The sequence below is a fragment of the Glycine soja genome, chromosome 5, assembly GCF_004193775.1.
Source record: "Glycine soja cultivar W05 chromosome 5, ASM419377v2, whole genome shotgun sequence".
NCBI lineage: Eukaryota > Viridiplantae > Streptophyta > Magnoliopsida > Fabales > Fabaceae > Glycine > Glycine soja.
In genome coordinates this window covers 29,216,585-29,242,684 of record NC_041006.1, presented here as the reverse complement: position 1 = coordinate 29,242,684, position 26,100 = coordinate 29,216,585, and the positions used below count along the sequence as shown (strand labels likewise).

Genomic DNA, 26,100 nt, shown 5'->3' with positions numbered 1-26,100 from the left:
TTTATTGAAGTTCTTGCATATCTTGAGTCTTCTCTTGAATCTTCACTTGAATCTTGATTCTTGAAACTTGTTTGACTCTTGATTCTTGACTTGAGTCTTTGGCATCATCAAAATAAACTTGGAAAGCTTTGCTTTCACAAAGACTAAACCCTTATGCTCTCTTAAACCCTAAAACAAGGTAAGAGATGATTAAAGTAGGCTTAGGGGTTTTACAAAAGACATGATTATCATTTTTGGCTCAAATAAGGTGCAAGGGTTAAATTTTTATCAAAGGTTAGCTTTTTGGCTAAGTGTCTGAAAATAAGAAGAAACAAAAACATGGCCTTGATTACTTCCACCTCATGTAATTAATCTAACAGTCTAAGAATGATGCAAAATCAAGAAAATAAAAACAGATGTTCTCTCACAAGTAGGTTTCACACAACTCACCGGGACAAGACAAAGTTGTTGGCTTACCATACCATGATTTCTTCCAGACAGACTAACCTTTTCTCTCTTTGTTGTGATTCATACTCCATTACTTGAACTGACGCTTGCCATCATGGAACCAGCATTTTCACAAAAATGGTATGCAACATTTCAAGTGTTTGAGTCCTTCAAAAAAAACTTTGGCAATGACTTCATAAATATCATGCAATTTTTATTCAATGACTGAATTTAAACTACTAGAATTAAAATGCACAAAATCATAAATAAAGAAAAGAAATAACACAACTATCCTAAAAAAACACAATGCAATTAACTAAAAGAGAGATAGGGTAAGAAATCATGGGTTGCCTCCCAATAAGCACTTCTTTAACGTCATTAGTTGATGGGTCAAATGCCTTCAAGGTGGCATGAAGGTCACATAAAACACATCTTCCTTGCATTTTTGCTTCTTAGCTAGAGACTCCATGAAACTCATGTATTCCGGAAACACCATCCATATCATTGCAAGAGAAGTGCTAGTGATCAAGGAAAGAATGACACTTAAGGCTTTCTCATGTTCTCCATGCCTTTCTTCCTTGACAATCAATTGATGGGGAGGAGTATTGACTTGGAGAATACTTTCTTGTTGAATTTCTACTTGTGAGCACTTCTCCCATTGTTGTGCTTTCTCCTCACTTTTTTCTTTATCTTTTTCTCTTGAATCACGCTCTTCTACTAGGCTTTCCTCATGAGCTTCAACCTCTACAAAGTTTTCTTCCTTGTGGCCATAAATTTAGCCACTTCTTTTGCTAGCTTACCTACTTGAATTTCTAGACTTTTAAATGCTTGTTGAGTATATTCAATTAATTCCTTGAATTGCATCAACAAATTATCAAGATTAGAAATCCTTTCTTCTTTAGATTGATTGTAGGGTTGTAACTCTTGCTCCCACCGAGTTTTGATTGGTTTTAGAGCTAGCATGGTATGCCATGAATTCCGTAAACACACTCTCAAGATTAGGAGTTCTTTCTTCTTCATATTAATTATAAGGGTGTAACTCCTGTCCCCACCAATAGTTTTTCATGGAGTAGAGATGACAGTTGTCATTGAAATGCTCTCCTCCAAAAAAATCACAATTTATCGGTGGTGGTTGACTGACCCTTGATCGTGTGTTGTCCAGATGCTCAGTTCACCTCTTAGAAAGATCTTCCATCTTTAAAATGTCTTACATGGATCAAGATCTTTTGAGGTTCCACCCTACAAGCATAGACTCACAAGATTTTTTTTTTGAAATAAAATAAAATAAAATTGATTGTTTTAAAATTGATTGTTTTAAAATTGGAATATGCAACAACCAAGTACAAAGAACAAAGTCCCCGGCAACGGCGCCAAAAACCTTTTAACTCGTTGGCAAGTGCACCAAATTTGTCACAAGTAGTAATGTACTCGGAAGTCCGAGTGTTGAATCCATAGAGACTTTATTTATATTTAGATTGATGCAAACTCGATTTACAGGAAAGAGATAAGGAATTTAAAATAACAGATAAAGAAAGGTAGGAGATAAGATAAAGATTTAAAGATAAAAATACAAGATAGAAAAGATAAAAGATTTAAATTAAAAGATGGTAAAGATAAAGATAAAAATAGAAGATAAAAAAAGATAAGATAAGAAAAGTAAAATATAAGAAAAATAAAAGATTAAGATGAAGATAAAGAAAGATAAATTCAGAATGTGATAATGTTGGGACCTAGCCTACCTTATTTTCCTAAGATGTATTATTTTAGATTTTTTCTATCAATTTGGTGAATTTTTTTCTACCCACATTTGTTAGAATACTTGCCCCTGATATCTTCTGAAGACAAGCCTATTTTACCTATTTATATCCTAAATGCCTTTGCAAAGACTCAATAGATTAGATGCATGAAGTTCTAATTCTAGATGTTTTCTTTGATGCATGAGCATAATGCAATCACTCTATGTCTAGCAATGGTTTTATTAAGATACCCCTTCCTTTTAGTTTTATTAGAAATTACCCTCTGTCGAGCGACTAATCCTTAAAACTGATGCATGTATGTCCTTCTTTGTATTTCTATTAAGGATTTCCCTCGTCGAGCAACTAACCCCTAAAGATGATGCAATGATGAATGATATATGAAATTAAAATAAGAAAGGATAATAGGAAAGAAAACACATGTTTGCATTGATAAATATGAAGTGTACAATACATCTTTTGATTTTTTAGGCCTGTCAGGCCATGACTAAGGGTTTAGCCTCTCATAGCCATAAGGGGCCTTACACTTGAAAAGGGGTTTAGAAAATAATGGAAGAGAAGGGATGGAAAAAGGACATAAAAAGAAAGATTTCCCCTACTAGAGATACTCGGGCTTAGGATGTATTCATTAGAGAGCTCTGAGTCTCCAGGGTGGTGTGTTTTCTCCTTGGCTTGACTCCCATTTTATAGTTGTTGGAGTGGACTTAGGCCTGATGCCAAAAATATTCCTTATTCATATTTTTTATATTTTTTGGATTTTTTTGCTTTGAATCCCTCCTTTTCATATTTGCAAGCCATAAATAAGAAAAATATCAATTCCTAATATTTAAGCAAAAAATAACTGGTAAATAAATATTGTTAAAGATATTTTCAATATATTTTTATTATAAAAAATAATTCATATTTAGTAGTTATCAATGACAAAGTCGAAACACAAGCAATAATGATTTTCAAGTAAAAGTCTCACTTTGACTTCAGAAGAATCCACTTGCCCATCATGAATCCACAAGCAATAATGATTTTTAGGTGCTATAGAGTGATGTTATATACCCCCACCACACCTCATATTAGACTGCAAAAATTGTGCTATCATCAGGAGTATCGAAATTCGTACCTTGACAAACACCTGCAAAAATGGCCAGCTTGGTTGCACAAAAAACACATATCCTATCGACACAAATACCCATTGCGAATACAATGCATTGTCTAAATCTTTTGGTGCAAACCAAAATGAAATAAACAAATATGTATTTTTATTCTCAAATAATAGTCATTACAGCTACAAAATTATTTATAACATTTAAAGAAAGACATCAAATTCACCATAGTGCTTGTTTGAATCTCATTTAAAGCTTTCTACATTGGATGCTTTTAACTCTTAAAAAATATGTTGCCCATTTTTTGTGTATTGTTGTTGTGGTCTCGATGTTTAGTAGTGTGTCATCACCAAACCACTACAAATTATAAAATATTAAAATTAGTGATTTTCATTTCACAAAGGAATAAAAAGTGTTACTCAAGTAAATTTTTTTACAAAAGTAAATATACCATGCTCCAATCATCCTTTAACTCCCCGCTTACTATGTTCCACATCCAATGCACGACATAATAGTCACACTCATAGCCCCCCGCTTTGAATGTGGCTCTACATTAAATATGAAAAATAATTCAATCTTATGATTCAGATGTTACACAACATCAGCAGTCGCAAATAACCATTAATTGTATGACTAACCATTACTTCAATCCACTAAGGTGTAGGTTGATCAATCTTACCGTTAGAAGTAGTCTTTAATGTCTTCAACGCACTGAATAGAAAGATTTGGACGTATAAATGAGGACAAAACTATTCATGTATCCATATTTAAAATACATTAAATGACTTATAATATAAAACTTAACTTATTAATTGCAGGTTTGATATGAACATCAGGCTTCTTACACAACGAACAAAACCACACGACAACATTGTTTGTAGGACACAAAACAACCAGTTGCCAACGGGCCCTGAATTCGACAATAATTAGGTATCAATAACACAAACATTGTTTACAGGGATATAATAAATATTACTAACCGATTCAAATAAACTCCTAGGTAGACCTCTCGTTGGGATTCCTTAACACATCTTTCAATGTAATCTTGACATTGACCACGTCTATCCTTTGTATTGTGTATTGAATGAGGCTCAAGGAATCCATACATCGAACCATGACCCAAGCTAGAACTCCACTCATCCATAAACCTATTTTGAACATTTGAAAAGAAAAGTTAACATGATGTATATAGCTCACGAATATGGATTCATTAGTCAATGATATGGAATTTACTTACATCATCCACAACTATAGTATAACTATGTTCAAACATTTGTCACCTGAGATTATTTCATTGACATCAGCATATGTTAACAAGAAGGCATCTACATTTGGAATCCCAAATTTAGTCGCATCCCACAACAACTCAATAGGCTTCTCGTAAATGTCATACACGATCTTAATCAAGTCATGCAAGGGATCATCTACAGTAGCATCATTTGACCTTTGAACAATTTCAATCACTTTATTTGGAGTAATAGTTGAATCCTATATGGTTAACGAAAAAAAAATTAAACTAATGTTAGTTGCTAATTTATATATATGTATGAATGTCTTAATATATGTTAAACAAAATCAAAATTACCTCATTTGATACCAGTTTTACAAGAGGTTTCGGCCATGCAATGAATGTGTGAAGGGTCTGCCTGACATACTGAATTTCTGACATCGGCAACGAGACTTGAGCATCACCATCAATAACTTTTTCAACACTAACCCTTACGATATCATCTGCATATGCCATGTTGTGTATGGTAGACCCTCCCTCATATATTTTTCCCAAGGCTACCAAGTGTGTAGAATGCTGACGTTGCACATACAACCCCATAGTTGGTATCACATGAGAAACATGTTCTTCCCTAGATGGGTTCGCATTAGTTTCAGCATTGCTCCCCTTTGTGCAAGCCTGTGAACCTAACACATGTATATTTGCCTCAATCGGGGATGAGTATTGCGATCCCGTTTGCGAAAACTCAATTTTGATGGCCTCCTTCAACTCCTGTTTCAATTTCTCTAGACTTCATTTGTTTTCTTCTCCAATCTCATTCCTGACTTCTTCCTTAATCTCATTCCTTTGTTGTTGGGTGATGGATGTGGATGAGTTGCTAGAGCCATGTGATGCCCTTCCATAGTATTGAGTCACCATACCCCGCTGCATGAACATGACCTCCATGATCCAGTTGTCCAATGGCAATGTTAAGTATGTTGTCAAGACCATGGTGAACAAAAGTATCCTATGTTGTCTGTTCTTCTAACGAGTCCTTTATCAAGCACCATATGGACAACCATCAAATGAGGTCATTGTTATTAATAAAAAAACAAGTAATTGCAATTATATGTAAAACACAAACTCACAATTTTATTAGATATTTCTTGTGCCACTTGAGATGTCATTTGTCCATATCGCTTTGTGCATGTCAACTTCCACTTAACATGTCTTTCAATGAGAGATGAGGGGTAGTCAATCTGTGGTGTATTCCCAGATAGTTGTTAAACTTCTCTTTATGGCGGCCTAATCCTCGCCTAGTTGCAGCATCGATGTTAATAATTGGTTTGGGCTGATCCAAGGTTCTTAAAGTCAACCTTCTTAACTGTGTGGATTGTCTAGTCTTCATAGACATAGCCTCTGACTGACCATCCAGCTGCGGAGGGACCCTGGTGGTGTTCCCATGAGCCTGTGAAAATAAAACAAATTTATTAATCATAAGGACTTACAAATAGCATATACGTAACAAATTGGAAATATGAACATTAATAAATTACAAAACAAATAAAGCAATAAGTTGTACATTACTATGATAGAAAGCAAATACGTCATAATTGTTGGATCAAGTGGCCTCGGAATAATTAATAAGGGGGGCTGAATTAATTATGAACGTGTCTCGACTAATTAAAAATTTATCCTTCTTAATGTTACTAGATTCAATTAGGCTTTACTACTAAGTTATGAGAAAGTAACTAACAAAAAATAATAACTTAGACAAAAGTACAGCGTAAATAAAAAGTGCACAGCGGAAATTAAAGAGTGTAGGGAAGAGAAAAACAAACACAAGTTTTTATACTGGTTCGGCAACAACCCGTGCCTACATCCATTCCCCAAGCAACCACCGGTTCTTGAGATTTCCAATAACCTTGTAAAATCCTTTACAAGCAAAGATCCACAAAGGATGTACCCTCCCTTGTTCTCTTTGAACAACCAAGTGGATGTACCCTCCACTTGAACTGATCCACAAGAGATGTTCCCTCTCTTGTTCTCAGTATTACAACCCAAGTAGATGTACGCTCTACTTGTACCACAAAGGATGTACCCTCCAATGTGTTAAGACAAAGAATTCTTAGGCGGTTAGTCCCTTGAATCTTTGTAAGGGGAAACAAAAGATATCTCAAGCGGTTAGTCCTTTGAAATCTTTTGTTTAAATGAAAGAGGAAGAATCAAAAGAATTCTCAGGCGGTTAGTCCTTTGAATATTTTGGCAAGAGGGAGGAGGAAGAATCAAAAGAATTCTCAGGCGGTTAGTCCTTTGAATCTTTTGGCAAGAGGGAGAAGGAAGAAAAGATAGCACACTTTTGTTTTCGGCAGAATTTCCACTTGCAGAAAAAACAAAGTTTTGAAACAAAGTTTAGAAAGCTTTTTGGCAAAGAAAAAAATAATGGGCAATGGTTAGAGAAAGATTGTGAAAAAGGATTGTTTGGAAGAATATCACACATATTGAACATGTGCCAAAGTCATGCTTTTATAGACTCTTCATGTCTGGTCAAAGAAACCATTGGAAGAGTTATGACTTTTGAGAAAACCATGTTGAGAGTTATAACTCTTAACTTTTTTCTTCAAAACTATTCACTGGTAATCGATTACCACAAAGGTGTAGTCGATTACACAATATATTTTATGAAAAGTTGTGACTCTTCACAATTGGATTTGAATTTCAACGTTCAGATTCACTTGTAATCGATTACTAATATAATGTAATCGATTACACTATTTGTAAATAATTTTGGAACGTTAAAAATCATTTGAAAACATTTTGTAAACCAAACTGGTCACTGGTAATCGATTAGTGCAAACTGGTAATCGAGTACCAGAGAGTAATCACTCTGGTAACTTAGAAAATTTGAGAAAATTCTTTTGTAAAACAAAACTGTGCTATTTGGTTTTTGAAAAATTCTTTTAATACTTATCCTATATGAAGTCTTGACTTGTTGCTTCTTGATTTCTTCTCTTGAATCTTGGATTAGATTCTTGATGCTTGATCTTGAAGTCTTGAATCAATCACTTGGGCTTTTGGCATCATCAAAATTGCTTGGTTCATCATCATGAAGCTTGATTTTACAAGAATGTTCTCCCATAATCCTTCATCATGTTCATTACGATTTGCATGTACATCATCAACATTGTGTGACTCATTTATAGATGGCATTCTAATGGAAAAAGCCGGTGTCTCATAAATGTCAAGTGTTGAATCATCATGTGGGTGATTGAAACTGCTGGGTCTTCCTTGTAGAACCACTAAAAATCTTGAATTGCATGGATCTTGGATATAAAACACTTTTTTGGCTTGTTCTACCATAATGAAAGGTTCGTCCATGTAAGCCATCTTATTTAGGTCTACTAAAGTAAATTCCAATTGATCTTGACGGACATCGGTATTGTCATTGACCCACTTAAACTTAAAAACATGCACTCTAAATTCACTGTAATCAAGCTTCCATATTTGTTCAATCACTCCAAAGTACGGCATGGATGCTCGAATCGGGTTGTTGTCTAATGCACTGCAAAAGTGATCGGAATTAGCATCAACAATCACCCCACTGTTCTGCACCAAACTTTTATCATCTTGTGACTAGGTGTAGAAGGAATAATTGTTGATATCATATCCTTTCGAAGTGGGTACATTGAGATTTGGCCTAGAAGCTAACAATCTTAATGTTTTGGAAGCACAATCATCAACAAATATTGTTTCTCTAAACCAGTTAATGAAAGTTCTATTGTGCTCTTGCAAAACCCTCACCATGTTCATTTTTGGGTTCGTTGTTGTGAGTTTTTTTTATGAACATCTATGTATGGAATCACCTCTGTTGTGTTGTTTAATATATATAGATGCACTTGTGAGACCTCTTGCCGAGTCATTTTCACAACATTGTATCCTCGTGTACCCTTGCCCCCTTATGTTCGACCATGATGAGTTTCAGGAAAGCTTATAGATTTAACAATTTCAATGTATTTGGGAGCAAAACTCAATACATTCTTCAGCAACGTACCTTTTGATAATCAAAGCTTCTGGTCGATATTGATTACTGGTATAACCCTTTAACACTTTCATGTACCACTCAATTGGATACATCCACCATAAAAAGACAAGACCACACAACCGGATCTCCCTCACCAGATGAACAATTAAGTGAAACATTATGTCAAAAAATGATTGAGGAAAATACATCTCCATTTGACAAAGGACAATGGTAGCCTCATTCTCCAATTCATCCAGTTTTCTAGGGTTAATAACTTTGCTACAGATAACATTAAAAAGAAAGCACAAACAAGTTATGGCAACCTTAACTTTGTCAGGCAAGATACCATGAATCGCTACAAGCAATAGTTATTGCATTAATACATGATAATCATGAGATTTCAAGCCAACCAATTTAAGATCATTGACAGATACAAGGCTCTAGATATTTGAAGAGTATCCTTGTGGGACTTTTAGATTATGCGGGCATTGATAAAAACTCCTCTTCTCTTTTGTTGACATTGTGTGACATATTGGGGGTAGATACGTTCGCGAACCTTGTGAGATTGGATGCAACTACTCTCGTATACCCATCTCAACCAAGTCTTGATGACACTTCAAACCATCCTTTGTCTTGCCTTTAATGTTAAGAAGGGTATCAATTAAACTATTACAAACATTTTTCTCCACATGCATGACGTCTATACAATGTCTAACATCAAGATTGGACCAATATGGAAGATCAAAGAATATTTACCTTTTCTTCCATATGTTTGTCTCAGATGATGGGTTTTTTTGTGTCTTCCCAAAGATAGTTATGATTTCCTTTACCCAATCATGAACTTCTTTGCCATCTAATGGTTTCGGCGCACTTTCATTTTCCTGAGTTCCCTTAAAAGCTTTCTTCAATCGCTGATATGGATGATAATGTTTGAGAAATCTTCGGTGCCTTGTATATACTGTCTTCTTTCCATGTTTTAGTTGGAAGAAGCTCGATTTTTCTCACATATAGGACATGTGTGCCTTTGACACTACAACCACTTAAATTGTCATATGTTGGATAGTCATTAATGGTACAAAAAAAACCATTCCACGCAACCTAAAGGTCTGTTGCAGATTCCCATCCCACACATCAACCCCGTCTTCCCACAATTTTGTCAAGTCTTCAATCAACAGAGTCAGATAAACATCAATATCATTCCTTGGCTGCCTTGGACCCACTATCATCATACAAAGCATTATGTACTTTCGCGTGATGCACAACCAAGGAGGGAGGTTGTAAATCATCAGCAAAATAGGCCATGAATTGTGGTTAGTGCTTAAGTTACCAAAAGGATTCATTCCATCCAAAGCAAGACCAAGCCTTAGATTTCTTGGCCCAACCCCAAAATCTGGATACAAACGATCGATTGCCTTCTATTGCAGACTATCAGTCAGATGTCGGAGCAATCTATCACTTTTTCTGCCGTTTGCATGCCATGTCAAGTTTTTTGCATCATGTCCATTAGCACATAATCAATTAAACCTTGGAATTATTGGAAGATACCAACACACCTTTGTTGGATGAATGCTGTTTGTGGTTGCAGCATCACTGCATTTGTCATCGTTGACCTTGTACCGTGATACACCACATGTGGGACACTTGCACATTTCTGCAAACTGATTTCTGTAGAATATGCAATCATTTGGACATGCATGGATTTTTTGGTACTCCATTCCCAATGGACATAAAATCTTCTTCGCCTCGCATTGATTCTTCAACAACGTGTTATCTTCAGGAAGCAATTTTTTCAATAACACAAGCAATTTAGTGAAGCTTTTGTCACTCCAGCCAAATCGTGACTTCAAGTTGACCAAAGCTAACACTGCTGACAACCTTGTGAAAGCTGTGCACCCATAATACAAAGGTTTCTTTGAATCATTTTCTATTTTCTCATACAAAGGTGCATGTGCTTGCTGAAATCTGTCTTGCCCAAGATCGTGAATCATGTCTTCTATACGATGTCTGATGTCTACATCGACCGGCTCAGTGTGAGAGATTGATGATATGTCTGGCAATTTCCCATGCCATATCCATTTTGTGTACTTTGGAATGATCCCGTGACATATAAGATGTGATCTTATGTCATTTATTGATTGGTGTCTCCCATTTCAATATTTAACACATGGATGGAAAAATTTCCCATGCAAACATGGTGCATTAAGTTCAGTAAATTAGAGGAATTGTTCAGCCTCATTCCCATACTCGTCACTAATGTGTGATGCTTTCATCCAACTTTGATCCATGTTTCCCCTTTGCCGTGACACTTCATAAAGTTATCCGACATGCATGTAAACCTCACTTTTTTCATTAAAGGTGTGGTCCTATCCCATTCAGGAAGACATTTTTTATAGTAGATTCAATAGTACAAGTTACTTGTCTTTTCTAAATTTTATAAAATTTCAGCAGTAAAGCGATGGCATGTCATCATCCACCACATTCAACTATGCACTCGAAGAACAAAGTGAAATGCACTATACCGAAATATCGTCAAATTTAAGAAAAGGCAGTTAACCTATACATATGAATCTACTATAAAAAATGAGTCTTCCCAAGTTGTCCAAATGGAAGATTCAAGATTCAATACATCGATTAATTCAAACTTTCCGTATTAATCATTGTATAGAATCTCAAACAGGAAACTAAGGTTCACTCGCAATGCACATAACTGCTTATATAATACAGTTGTCATATATCAACAACCATGTAATAATCACTGGTGTGAGTCAAAGAAATATATACCTCGAAATATGGTCACTAACAACAACAACGAGTGTGATAAGAGCAATGGTATGCTCTACACAACAGTCAAGATTGAAGTACAATGGTCGTCAAAGAAGAATTTACTTCCTAAATTTTTGTCTAAAAGTTGTACTACAACCAAAACACATTGTTAGAGATTGAAACGTAATTAAGGTTATATAATGTAAGCCAACTTCTTTTTTTAGTTGCTTGTGTAAGGCCAAGCCAATAAAGTGAAACAAATAAAACAAAAAACAAAACAAATACACTACCATATCTGTTTTAGAATGCATTATAAACATGTCATGTGACTACAAACTCGATGATTAAGGAATGAAGTCAAGATTAAGAGAATAAAATAAGCCAAATCCCAAGGCTGTTTCCCATAAATACAATTTTTCATCAAATGGGGAGCATATAAACATCCCATGTGACTTGCAACTCGTTGTTTGTATATCAATATGTTTGAATGCAACGGTACATGACTGTAGTTCAGCATTAATTAATGGGAGCATACAACAGTGAAGGTGTGGCCGTAGGTACCTTTTTAGTATGGTTTGGTGCCTTAATTGGGTGTGGAAGTTAACATGATCCAAAAGACCAGCTACATGAATATCTGATCTAAAAACTTCCTATGGATTTCAATTGTATCATGTATTAATTGCTTGTGTGTAATTGTACTTTTTTGATATGTGACTTTATATATTTTCTACTCAAATGGTACATAAGTGTTGTTAAAAAAGTTGTATTTATGTAATTCATGGTGGCTATAAACACATGATTGCGTAATTAAACACCGAGTTTTGAGTAATTTTATTTTTTTCTATCTGTTGACCTAAAAAAACAAGTGATACATACATACAACTTAATTTTTAAAAATTGTTGCAGGTTCTTCAATCAATTGTGCCTAGGATTGGGTGTTGCTAACAACTAAAATTAAAGCTGACAAAATTAAATATTGATTGTACTAAGTTTGATAATTTTATATAATTTTGCTAGAAAGAAATAAGATTTAATCATGGTTAATCAGTCATTAATTCTCACCCTCATGGTGAAAATGTTGTCAATCCATTGGGTGCTACACGTATTAATTTTGTTTTTCAATTCAATGAGGTAGTCAGCTACATAAATTTTATTGTTCCAGTTTACTATATCTTTATGTTAGAAGTAGGAGTACTAAAGAAAAAGGCAGCTATATTTACAATGTACATATTGTTTCTTTTTTTTTTTTTTGAACAAGAAGAATATACTTAAATAAACTAATTGCTACCAATAAATGAAATAGTGAATAATAATCATCTACATGTCAGCATCCTATTTTTTTTTAAAAGAATTAAAATAAAATAGTATAAATATATAGTGTAAATAAATAAGTTACAACCAATTTTCTGGTGGAATTCCAAGTGGAGTGTCATCATGGACTAATTTGGTAGTGTTTGATGCAAGTAAGAACAATGTTAGCAAAAGTATTCCACGATAGCTAACAACTTTTCTAAGTTAACAACCTTGTTGCTTGATCAGAACAAACTCACTGGGGCACTTCCATCAGATATAATATCATGGAAATCCCTAGTAGCTCTGAATTAGAGCCAAAACCAACTCTATGGACAAATCCCTCATGCAATTGATCAGTTACCTGCCCTTAGTCAACTTGATCTATCAAAAAATGAATTCTCTGGCGAAGTTCCTTGTCTACCCCCTAGACTCACCAATCTCAATTTGTCTTTTAATCATTTGACCGGGAGGATTCCAAGTGAATTTGAAAATTCTGTGTTTGCTAGTAGCTTTTTGGGTAATTCTGGCTTTTAAATTGATATCCCAGCACTGAACCTTACCTTAAGAAATTCTGGCCTTCAAAGAAAAAACAAAGGCCCATGTTGGTCTGTTGGTTTGGTTATAAGTTTGGTGATAGTAGCCTTGTTACTGACCCTTTTGCTATCACTATTGTTTATTACATTTAACAGAAAAAGAAAACATGGATTGGTTAACTCATGGAAGCTCATTTCCTAAAAGAGGCTTAATTTCACAGAATCAAGCACTGTCTCATCAATGATAGAACAAAACATCATTGGTAGTCATGGATACGGTATAGTATACCGCATTGATGTTGGTTCAGGCTATGTTGCTGTCAAAAAGGTTTGGAATAATAGAAAGTTAGAAAAGAAGCTCGAGAAGTCCTTCCGTGCAGAAGTTAGAAAACTGAGCAATATTCGTCATACCAACATTTTGAGATTGATGTGTTGTATCTCTAATGAGGATTCTATGCTCCTTGTGTATGAGTATCTAGAAAATCACAACCTAGATAGGTGGTTGCACAAGAAGGTTAAGTCAGGTTCAGTAAGTAAAGTGGTCCTTGATTGGCCTTGGTTGAAAATAGCCATTGCATTTGTTCAAGGTTTAAGCTATATGCACCATGACTGTTCACCACATATGGTTCATAGAGATATAAAAACAAGCAACATCATTTTGGATACTCAATTCAATGCAAAAGTTGGTGGTTTTGGACTCGCTAAGATGTTAATTAAGCCAGGGGAACTTAACACCATGTCAGTTGTGATTGGGTCATTTGGCTATATTGCTCCAGGTGAGTGACTTCCAAATTTTTTTGTTTCCTAAATTTATTTGCTTTTGCTTAATCTTTTTGTATCCTAACTAACAAATATATTGCTTTTGCCCATTAGTATTCTGTGTGTGCCTTATGAGTAAACTATTTTTTTAGTCCCTAAAATTATAAGATTGAAATATTTAGTTGCTGACTTGGTATAATTTGAGGAATCTTACACTAGTTTTAAAAACTCTCAACATAAAGTGTCATGATAATTGCCAAGTTTTTATCATTATCATTTTGACGTACATAAGATATCTTATGGAAATAATTATTAGCACATGAATCATTTAGGGATAGGTATGTTTCACCTCACCTGAGTATTTGAGGACATGTACTCATTTATTTGTGACTGTCCTAAGGAGATGTTCAATGCTATCAAAAAACAATTAACATTGTTGTACCCTAGCTAGGTAAATTATATAGTATTACTATCTTTGTATTCAATTTATCCTGCATTCATCTTTTTAACCAGAAGTTGTGTTTTGTCTTCAATTAATATAAGTAAAATGAGTATACATATTCATTGGTATAGGCATTATGTTCTTACAATTTGTCTACTTGTAGAAAAAAGTGTTTATTTCAACATTGATGTACCTTGTTATTTGTTGGAAGTTGGAACAGGGCCATATCTATTTTCATATGTCCATGCATTCTGACTTATCAAATTTTTTAACCTAGGCAACGCAGATGTTTCAAATTAGATATAGGCAGCAACAATCACCCCACAGAACTGTAATATACAATTTTGGCACAGTCTTGCTTGATCTTTTGAGTGGCAAGCATATTCCACCCAAAAATTCAACATTAATCCCAGCTTTCTACTTTCTCTTTGTTTTAATTCAATGGTATTTAGTTTAATGAATTTTTTATTCGTAGAACTTTTGCAACTTTTGCCTGAATTTTACTGGGTTTGCAGTAGCATCCTATGATAGATTGGGTTAAAAACTATCAGTACACTTATAGAGTTAATGAATAAAAAAGTGTGCATAATCCTTTTACATCTACCTCAATCAATCAATGGAAGATGTGGCATTATCTTAATATAATTAAAAGACTATGGGCAACATACATATACTGTCATTTATCATGAACCCACTATGCCATTACCTTAATGTACAAAGCCTCTTACCCACCATTGGTGGCCAACCAAATAAAGACAAAGCACCAAACACATATACTACAAAACCATAGTCAATTATGAACTATGAGTCACAATAGAAGCACAATTAAGAATTTAATACTTCAAATTTTAGACATTAATTCAAACCTGGTTTCAACTTTCAAAATGGTGAGAAGGGCTTCAAAGACACAAGCAGTTCTTAACAAGTATTCAGCTTATGACAGAGTAAAAGGAGTTTAAACTGTACACAATATCAACTCCTGCACAGGTAGTTAAATATTAGTAAAACAACATGCCTTTGTAGTTTGTTCGTGGCAAACCAAACTTAAAATAGGTACTACTTGTAAAAAGTTTTCTAGCCCAACTAGTTCATAACTAAGCTCTGTACTAAAGCAGACATTACTAGCGAAAATACACACAATTGATATTGTTAAGTCATTCATCATTACCAAGTGCAGAACCACTAAATTTAAAGTGTGAAGGTTCGAATCACCTTCAATAGTCAATTTCCTACATGCCACTACTATGATAATCTTATCCTAGTGTCCTTGCACCATGCACAGTATCAAAAACAAAACCAACTCATGCAATATGTGTTGGAGTTAAGCACGTAACTATGTTCACACGCAATACCTCGTCAGTTAATTGCAACATGTCTGGAATATTATATAAAAGGGAACAAGGTACACAGGTAGTAGAAGAGGAAAGCCATGTGAAGAGGAATATGTTCAGGAATTTTGTAATTGGATATTAATGTCTCGTATAAATTTGGGAAGTGGGGAATCAAAAGACAAGTTTTCAGTCTACTGTGATCCAAACACATGTTTTATGCAATAAAATTACATGTTTCTGTCTATTTAATTTCTTTCTCTTTTTGTGTGTTTTGTTCCAACTTTTGTTTACCTTATACAAAGACTGAAATCACATCAATTCTACCTGAATATCAAATAAACTAAGGAGCCTTTAGTATAAGGCTTCACTGAACAACATGTCAATTTCAAGTATTTTGATCATCAGAATTCATAAAAGGTTATTTCTATTACTGTACAATTTAAAAAAACTGTACTTTTTTCCAAAAAGGAAAAAGTAAATTATATTAATCAATATATTGACAATGAGTGTAGCACAAGTGTTATATAATTGCATGATATATTCAGAGACCCATAGTCAATCATGTTGCTACATCAATCTCCCATTGCTAGCTATAATGAGCAAAAGACAATTTATTGCTAACAGAGTATCAAGTTATGTTTGTAATGACATATAAGCCTCATATAAGGTTGTGTGTACACTTTCAACTAGTCCTGTGCTCACCTGATAGATCCACTCATTGAGACTCTCACTAACCAAAAATAGGATGTAGATACTCACAACTTTGTGCAAAAAATCCCTACAAAGTACTAGCTATTGAATGTACTTGATTTTTCTACTCACATCATTATGAATGTCCTAGTGGAGTGGAAAACCAAGTCAATAGGCTGCAACCACATATTATATATGAATACCATTTAGCCAAAAAGTTAGCCTCTATTGTTGGACCTTGAAAGTGCATATTAACTACATGGCTAATAAACACAATCAATATGTTGGTCATAATTAATATACTACAAGGTTTGGCCATACCTTTGCAGTGTGATGCTCCATTTTGTATGGTTGGGCTTTTCATTATCTAATTTACCAAATGTCAAGACTTCGTTTATTCCAAAAATACAAAAAATGTGTGATTTGAGCTTCAAGCAGGACCAAAATGATTAAATTTTACGGACGCACTAATTTTGGTTTTGACATATAACATGTATTACCGGAAAAAAAAACCCCGCTAATGTCTTTTTACACTTACCATGACCTCTTTCTTCAAACCAAAAGACTATAACAGTGGTTAACAACACCTATGCATGTTGTGGAATAGCACAAACTTTTTCTAAATCAAACCATTTTGTAGAGCTAGCTAGTTATAATAAAACAAATATAGCTATAGGTCTAGGAATCATAACGCATATATATGCGTCTCTATATTGTTTCTACATGGCTATTTTTTTACCTCTCTTAGCCTTCTGACATAGCTTGCTACATAATAGGCATTACTGCCTCCTGTTTATGTCTAATAGGCTACTAGAGATTTCCTTGATTGTCCTAACTTACCAATAATTGATGCCTATATTTTTGTCTCTGTTCAAGTGAAAATTTATGAAATTGGCACATTCAGTAGCTATATATAGGCAAATCCTTTAATAAAACTTTTGTTCTCTTAAAATATTTTGAGATTCAATTTTAGTTTTCGGTGCAATAATTAGTATATTATTAGTCCTAGCAAGACTTAAAAATATGTGTTTATGTGAAAATATACAAACAACCAGGAATGTATTAAATTTTATAAGATCTAAAACCAATGTAAAGGATCAAAACTAATTTTATACAAAATTTTTATATAAAAAATGCTAGAGGACAGAATCGAACTTTGCCTCCTCGTGACCTTTGGTATGCATGGTGACTTTCAGTTTACAACTTGGACAAAACTCAACTGGTGGAATTCGAAAATTTGATGCCCTAAGACTCATCTAGCTAATTCTTAACCAGAGCTATTTTTCTTGTTTCTGCAATTCAATTATGTCTTCACATCGCCCTACCTCAAATTAGACAAAAAAACATTCTTGTTTGCTAGAATTCATGGTTCAGTTCAAGATAGAAGAGAGAATTGGAAAAAAAAAATGTAACTAACTGAAAATGGATTATACTAATAATGAGAAGGGGTGAGTACAAAAAGTGACTCCTCTAGCCTCTATATAGGTACTAATTAATTAAGTACTAACTAACTGGTGAAATTGAAATGCATATTCCTATAAAAGTATTTCTAAAAGTCTGTGAAAACTCTAACAGCTTAATTACTTTGGTGAAATATATGTACATTTGTCACAATCAATACACTACATGTTACAAGATTTATTTAATACAAACCATATTACACTGGTAATAACAGTGGTTTCTATTTCCTGTGCAGTCCAATCCCAAAAACATTCAAGTCCAAATGCTAGCTTGAACAATAATGTTTTAGCACAGATAACTATTCTCTTATTGTATGGATAACCATCCTCATCCTTTGATATATAAAAGGGTAAACCACTACCTCACAGGAAACCCTTTTTCTTTGCAGCATTTGATTGAACCATGAAGCATTTCATTAAGTTCATACTTGTACATAAATCCAGCATCTATCAGCTTCTTTGACGATAAATCTAGTAGCCTGATACCTTCAATTTGCTTGGACGAGCTATGAGAAGAAAACTGCAAATTTTTTGTTTGCAATGAAATCAAAGAAAAATCATTTAATTAAATGAAGAAGAATGCCAAGTGTGTAACAACATGAAGTGCAATGGAAGCTGGTTCCATCGTCTATAGTTGAAATTCATGGTATTAGGCAGAAACAAGTTTAGAAATCCTTTTAAAAGTTACCATACACTCTGAAAAATTATACCTCCCTTTTGGATTAGGATGTTCTAACAGAAATATATGCATAAGGGGTTTTGTTTTAGCCATACCTTCCTTACTTTAGTCTAATAATACCCTTCTTAGTTCACAACAGCCACTAGAGCAGTGATTTTGGATACCACATTCCCAACACTGAAGAAATGATTACTCTTGTCTATGCTATGCACTGGTACACAATAGAAGGGCCCTTATAATCTATGAGTCTTATGAATATATTCATTATATAATACCAAACCATTAAAAATGAACGTAAATATATTAAAGTGCAAATAAATAATTATGCATCTATAGAGGGTTAAAAAAATCAGGATAAATCTGTAAACTCATAAACTGTAGTAAGTAATTTAAAGCACAGAGACAAACACCGATTTTGCTACTATAAATAACTTACTTGAAGTCAACGACTTGAGTCAGTGTGATGAAATGGAGCTCTACCACTTGTATTCACAGTCTGAAAGTAAATATTTGCACACCAAGTATTACAATTAAACTGAAATTTTCATATTCAAACAAAATTGAAAACTATCATCATAGTAGGTAATGAGTTACTAACAAATCCACTAGAATCAACTTGTAAATTACAAATGTCATAAGACAAGATATTCTATTGAGCTCGACCCTCAAATATTCCATTGAAAAACCTTTCGAATCAGAAAAAAGTAGACAGACAAATACACATGGACGAAAGGATACTTGTGTATCTTACTTACTGGAAAACAAAACACAAATGGTACCACGGCAGTGCTGGAAAACCACGACAATGCTGGAAAATGACCTTTCACAATGACCGTCAACGACAACAATGACCTGGAAAATGACCTTTGACGATCACCGTCAACAATAACCACGATAGTGCTGGAAAGCCTTCACGACGACTAACACAAACAGAGACAAAGGGCGCAAAATGACAGACAGGGGTTAGGGTAGCACGACTGAGCGAGGGAAAAAGATGAAAATTAATTAAATTACTTCAATTTCAAAGACGGTGTTTATAAAAAGAGTCTTTGAACAATCCAGTTCAACGACGGTGTCCAATAAACCCATCTTTGTAATGTGAATTCGATGTCGTTTTCAACAAAAATGTTGTTGAAGTACAAACAGTATTTACTAAAGTGTCATCGTCTCGTAAACAACGATGGTTTTTGCAAAACAATTGTCAAAACCACGTCGTAGAATACCAACTTTCTAGTAGTGTTTATTTCAATTATTGAGAATAAATTTTTGTTTAACTTTAAAAAAAGAGTTTACAGATATGATATTTTTTTGACGTTTCTAAAAATATCAGGTTTTATTTCTATTTTTTCTGAAATTTTGGGCTGGACACAAAATTTACATTTTTTAATTTCTCACTTTCATTGTTTCTCTTTCAATCGATCTCTCTTTCTTTTGATTATTTTTAAAACCGTGAATGAGCATAGGTCTCATCCTAGTTTTTTAAAAAACAATGATTATGAACCTTAATTATTTAAGAAAGATCATATTATAAATTCGATCTGGTGGTATCTTAGACAATTATAGTACTTTTATCTTAGTTTATAAAAAGCTCGTGATGGTTATCCTCTTGTGATTGTGATACATAATATAATCACTACAAGAAAAATGACTGACTTATTTCTACGAAAAAAAAACCATCACTAGATGTTAAAAATGCATAGGTAAATGTAATAAAGACTTTGTCCTACAGACATTTTGGTCGTCAACTTTGAGGGGGCGTACAGTGATGGATTATCGTCTATCAGTATTGGTTTTACCTATGAATTTACTTTCACCTATAATTCACAATGTGCGTAGGTAAAAGTCATTAATTTATATCTACAACCTTTAACTATAGGTAAAAATATTAACTTGTACCTACAATCTCCAACTATAGGTAAAACAAGGAACTAATTAAGATTGTACCATATATACTGAGCATAGGAGTAGGTAAATTAAGTTAATTTGAAATCACTCACAACTAAGATTCAGACATTAATCCAATAACGTTGCAAGTATCATAGAGTCCAGGCCAGCAAAGAAAAGAATTACCACAGGAACAAATTTTTCTTGTCTAATACCAGATATCACAGCCTATGCAATCAAATCCAAAGATTTATCATAAGTCATACAAATATAAATAATACTATCAAGCTTCCCATGTGTTGCACAGGTATGTTTGAATTTAGTTAAAATTTATAAATAAAAAATAAATACAAGAGAATGCTAGATTTTTCACTAATAATAATAGATTTTATGAGAAAGCATATGATAGAAAGTTATTTAACCATGTAAGATTATTTTGATTTTTACTGTAGTCAATTGATTCATCCTTATATTTGGAATTTTCGATATAAGTATACAATTTGGATTAAGAAATTTTACAGATATTTCTATGGGATGGAACTTACTATCCATTACCAAAACTGGATTTAGTGAGAAAAACATCAAATAAAAAGTTATTGCATCGTGTAAGATTAATTATGATTTATTGTCAAAGGTTTATCAGCCCATCTAAGTAAGGTGCCTTGATTTTCACAGCAATATGTGGTGTCATGCAACCATTGGCACTTCTATATGATGCAACCATTCAAGAAGCAACATATAAATTCCCCCGTGTCAATTACATTAAGTCGGCCAAAAATTGTTACCAGACAAACCAATGTGTAGTCATAGACTTGTAGCCTCAAGCTGAATCTAATAAAGAATATAATTTAAGACTCAAATTCATTCATCAAAAAGATAAGAAACATCCCCACAGATGAAAATGTCTTCAGTCTTAACAATATAAAAACTGATAAGACATATTATCAGTGACATATGAATACAAAACTTGTAACTGGCCCAATTAAGTTGGTACCTGATAAATAGTATACATTGAAGTGCGCTATAACACAGATTCCTTTAAAGCATTTAGAAAAAATATGAGCTGGCATTGGAATTTCAGGTTGAATTGAGCCTGCTTAATGAAGACAAAGATGTGTCACAACTTGGTAAGACTTAAAAGCTAGAATAGAGTTTCCAAACTATGCTACAATAAGTAAGGAACTAGAATGTATAAGAACAAAAATTAAAGTATTCGTTAAATAGCATAAATCAAAGGCATATTAGGTTGAAACCGTATGACTAAATGACATTACAGTACTGGTTTATATAGAATGATCGTATTAATTACACATAATTACAAGATATTCAGTTTCCTCTAAATCAAATATGTTTCCTCCAAATCATATTTCAAATCACTATAGAGTAAACATATAACATTTATTCCTGATTCTCAACAGTATTGAATAACTAAATGGAGCATTCTGGTACTATTTAACATTAATCACTTGTTTCATTTGGAACTGGCTATGAAGAAGGCTTATGCTTAGCATGTTGCCCCAAGGATAACTTGTGACAGAATGTCTGACATAACTAACTATAGTTTCAAAACCTAGCCCAGGCCAGCAGATTAACGTTTGCTTGGAAAACCAGTAAGCACACTCTGAATGTACGTTGAGTCCCAAAGTAACCAAGGAGTTCCTTTTACAAATACATGTTCAAGGGTTGCCAAACAGAGACCTAAACATGTGCTTAAATGTGTTAAACTAGGAAAACCAGGGGTATTTGTTAGAATTAAACCAGGATATTTACCTTTTTGTGATTTTTTTTTCTTTTTTCCTTTTCTTCTCAAGTTGGAATTTTTAGCTAGACCAGACCAACAGTCAAATAGTTAACCTAATTATCCCTCATATTGATTCCTCCACTAGTCCAGGTTTACAAATATGTAACTAACAAGAAAAGCCAAATAATATAAGGGGAGCACAAAGGAACTCTATAAATTAATATTAGTGATATAAAATCAATCATGAACTTAAATCTAAGAAATCTAACAGCTTAAGCAGAGTTGGTCCTTGACAACTAAAAGCATAAGTGAGAAAGAGGGGAAAAAACATATAAAGAAGTGATATATAACATTTTGTAAAGCCTTTCATCCATTGTTTCATAATTCTCAATAAAGAATTCATTAGAGTTCCAGAGTTATCAAATTGGTGTTGGGTTTAACCCCCAAAAATGGTATGGCTTGACTAAATTTCAAGCTGCAAAGATTGACAGCTTGAACTCAAATGAAGAGCTTACATTGTGATAGGCCTCCCATAGTACAAGTCTATAAAAAGAGAGAAAGCCCAATATGCAAGTGGATATGAAAAAGGCCAGAAAGGGCAACAAGGGAATGTTGTCAAAGATGGCATGCCAAAAGAGGTAGTTGTTGATGACAAAGAATTGGAATGTAATAAAATGGTTAGATAGCAGCCTAGTAGAGGAGGAAAATATTCTGGAGATAAGCAAAGGTGGATTGAGATAAGGACTGGGGGGAGGAGAGCAAGGAAGAAAATTATGGTAAGGGATAGTGATCTACCGGATCTTCCAGAAAATGAGCACTTCTTCTGAATTTTTTTTATTTACTTACTATAAGATTATAGTTTTCTCTTAACCACCATTTCCCATCTGTTCAAAACCTTCATATATATCAAAAGAACAAGACACAGGAGTCATCCAAGTAGCATCACATACGAAAGCAAAAAATATCCTAAAATCAGACACACCCTTTTCTGTGTGTCTTTCATATAACCATCTATATCAAGACCATATTGAGTGAATACTGAATAGTTTACACTTTACAGTACATTCCCCCCAGCACTAAACTAAAATAACAGTCAATAGTTCACTACATGGCAATAGACTCTACTCAGATCACTCTAGTTCAAGTGCACAAAAATTGAAACATAAGTGCAAGATAACTATAGGTGTTTCATGTATTACATACCAGAGGCCTGTTGAACTGGTGAAATAGGTGACACAAAAGAAAGCAGAAAGGTTGAGTTATCTACTGTCGGCTAGTGAACAAGGAGGCTTCGCCTACCAAATGCATCTCAGCCAAACCAAAGAGTCCTCGAACTATCCTACAAAACAAAACACAATGAAAGCACCACCTTTGACACCACATCAACACAAACTATACAGCAAAAGATTCAAACACAAAGAAACTTACCACTTGGTGTTACCTGCTAGTAGATGATAGCCCAAGGCCCTTTAATTGTAGAAAGCACACCCGCAATAGAACTCTTCCCACATTCAACACACCTATTAGTTGCACAAGAACCATAGGAGCAACACTCACCTAGAGTCTACACAAGAAACTCAACATCGTTGCAATCACTCGCGAGATGAAGTCTTCCAAAAAATTACTTTTACATATTAACCCCACAAACATGTTCCCTCAAGCATAGGGCAATTCAATCAATTAACATCGATATTGACAGAATTGTTATCATGTTCTTGAACAAACCATCAGATCTATATCGAGCTATAGTGCATCGGAGCTAAAGTTTTCATTTCCTCAATAAAGTGAAATAGTCATGATATTAGAGAATGAAAAGTAAAATAAAACATTATAATAGTACTCTAATTGTTCTCTTCATTGAAAATAAATTTGATAAAGAATTTTTGCCTTAAATGAATTATGTTAAAGAACATACATACATACAAATTCAAAGCAGAAACCATAGCCAAAAATTATTGCCGACGCACTGATAAATCAAGAGCAGCAACTAGTTACAAAAACAAAGTCGCGCTAAATTTTCAATTGCGTATTCCTCAATCCTTTCACATCGTAAACCAAAAAAGAACATGCAAATCATTACACAGATAAACACGCTATACCATAAACCATTGGTAACCTATAGGTTTCAGTCCACGGAATCGAATTAACTGTTAGGAATAAAAACCTACACCAAAATTCAAAGTTGGAGAAGCTGAAAAACAAAAATGTGCAGAGTTGCGAAGGGGTGAGGGAAGAGTAACGAGGATCTAAAGGAATACAATGATGAAGTGAAAAGCAAAGTAGATTGAAGTTGGAATCAACTCAAAGAGGAAGAGAGAGTACTTAAGGAGCAAATCAGAGCTAGTTCTAAGTCAAAGACCGAGTTCGGGTGCCCTAAATCAGAACCAGAAAAATGAAAGTGAAAGCTACAAAGGAAGAGAGAGAAAGAGAGATTATAGAGAGAGAGATAACACTCTGGGTTGGGTTGAGTCCGAGACAACAAAAGAAAAGGTTTATTATAAATTTCTGCCTTAAATGGATTATGTTAAAGAACATACATAAATGATTTGAAGCGTGGTTCTTCATTATATTAATAATTATTAAAAAATAGTGAGAATAATGTATGTTGTTGAGTTTTTGATAAACTTTCTTAAAATAACTATTTTAATATGTATTTATTTTATGTGATTTTCCCTACACTATTGTAGAAACTTTTTAAACTTTATGTACACCAATAAATTGTGGATAAAAGTTTTATAGGATTTATCAACACCAAGTAATCATAGGTATATATTTTTTGAAATTTTACGAACACTAAACATTTATAAGTAGAAATTATTTTGAGTTTTATCTATACCAAATAATAGTAAGTACAAATTTTTTAATTTTACTTATGATAAATAATTGTAGGTATAAATATTTTTTGATTTTTACCTATAATAATTTATGTCTGTATGCAAGGTATATGTCATTTTTTTTTTTAATCAATATATGTGGAAGAACTCGTGAATGAATTTTTCATTTTTTGGACAAAATTATCTCATCTGTGTGCCCTTTCTCTTCCAGGAAAAGGAGACATCGTCAAAAGAATTGGTAAAAGAGATAAACCATCACAAATCAGACAATACGTAACGTCGATGCAACAAGTATTTCTTAAATCTAAGTGATAACACTAATAATCGTTGTTAACGTAGTAAGTGTGTAACTACAAACGCATTGAGAAAACGCGTCATCAAGCTGTGTGAAAACATGAGGTGCGACGACAGTGACATGCGAGTGCGAGCCACTGGCTAGCAGAAGAAGACATTTCATTATCCCTGCGCGCAAAGAGAGACTCTCGGTCTGGGCAGCTTTTTCCCGCGCAATTGATGCTAAACAGAATCTGTTTTATCTCTATGTTTAGATGTTTAGAAATTTAGAAAATATTGCATGCATCACTCTATTGGAGAGAAAAAATTGGAAGTGAGATAAATTAAAGTGTGATTCATGTTAGGGTAAAAATTTCAAGTTAAACGTTTATTTTGTTTTTATAAAAATATAAATGTTTACTTATTATTAAATTCGTGCTAAGTTTAAAAAAAGAAACAATAGGAAGTGGCCATATAACATTGGTTAAAGAATTAAAAGAAAAAAAATTTCATTAGAATTAATAAAATTGTGTTGTTCATTATTTTTTTATGCTTTCTTATAATATTCATACTAAATGTTTTCTTCTTTTAATTCATTAACTAATGTTCTAATGACATTGTTAATAAGATCCTAAAATATACTTTTAGGGTAAAATGATCCAAACATTAATGTAAGTTCTTTAACACTGTCATTAATTCTTACAGATAAAACAGTAACAAAACGCCTAATTACCTTCCAATTAGGGCATCCCCAAAACAACCTTCTTGTTCTTTGCATCAGGAGAAGTTACCAACATTTCTCTATCTCTACAAAGACATTTCTTCCAACTCTCAACAACGGAGATCGACGAAGATTCTAAAGAAGGAACATCCCTCGACCTCGACAATTTGATCAGCATGATAATCTCTTTGA

At 33.7% G+C, this 26,100-nt stretch overlaps 1 protein-coding gene and 1 pseudogene across 2 annotated transcripts; one reads left to right on the top strand and one right to left on the bottom strand.

The window, feature by feature from the left end:
* Nucleotides 1–3,382: 3,382 nt before the first annotated feature.
* Nucleotides 3,383–24,576, bottom strand: LOC114412461. 2 transcript variants are annotated; one of them, XM_028376369.1, is made up of 13 exons: nucleotides 23,509–24,576; nucleotides 23,284–23,419; nucleotides 18,892–18,951; nucleotides 18,139–18,296; nucleotides 15,162–15,274; nucleotides 5,633–5,952; nucleotides 4,863–5,538; nucleotides 4,558–4,765; nucleotides 4,284–4,425; nucleotides 4,083–4,187; nucleotides 3,957–3,988; nucleotides 3,729–3,825; nucleotides 3,383–3,634 (listed from the first exon to the last, which is right to left on the bottom strand). In XM_028376369.1, the coding sequence occupies exons 7-12, from the start codon at nucleotides 5,103–5,105 to the stop codon at nucleotides 3,761–3,763; spliced, it is 795 nt and encodes a 264-aa protein (XP_028232170.1). In that variant the 5' UTR covers nucleotides 5,106–5,538; nucleotides 5,633–5,952; nucleotides 15,162–15,274; nucleotides 18,139–18,296; nucleotides 18,892–18,951; nucleotides 23,284–23,419; nucleotides 23,509–24,576; the 3' UTR covers nucleotides 3,383–3,634; nucleotides 3,729–3,760. The 2 variants fall into 2 exon arrangements, with proteins under 2 accessions (XP_028232170.1, XP_028232169.1); XM_028376368.1 differs by lacking the exon at nucleotides 15,162–15,274 and adding an exon at nucleotides 21,334–21,432 and having other exon boundaries at nucleotides 23,509–24,575.
* Nucleotides 11,295–13,878, top strand: LOC114411267 (annotated as a pseudogene).
* Nucleotides 24,577–26,100: the final 1,524 nt, after the last annotated feature.

Bases quoted from the DNA above. Each gene is read 5' to 3' on its own strand.
- LOC114412461 (XM_028376369.1), bottom strand. From the start codon at position 5,105: ATGGGGTTGTATGTGCAACGTCAGCATTCTACACACTTGGTAGCCTTG. The intron at 4,426-4,557 runs GTGACAAATGTT...TGTTCAAAATAG, and splicing joins TGTCAATGAAATAATCTCAG to GTTTATGGATGAGTGGAGTT. The intron at 3,989-4,082 runs GTTAAGTTTTAT...CTTTCTATTCAG, and splicing joins ATCAAACCTGCAATTAATAA to TGCGTTGAAGACATTAAAGA.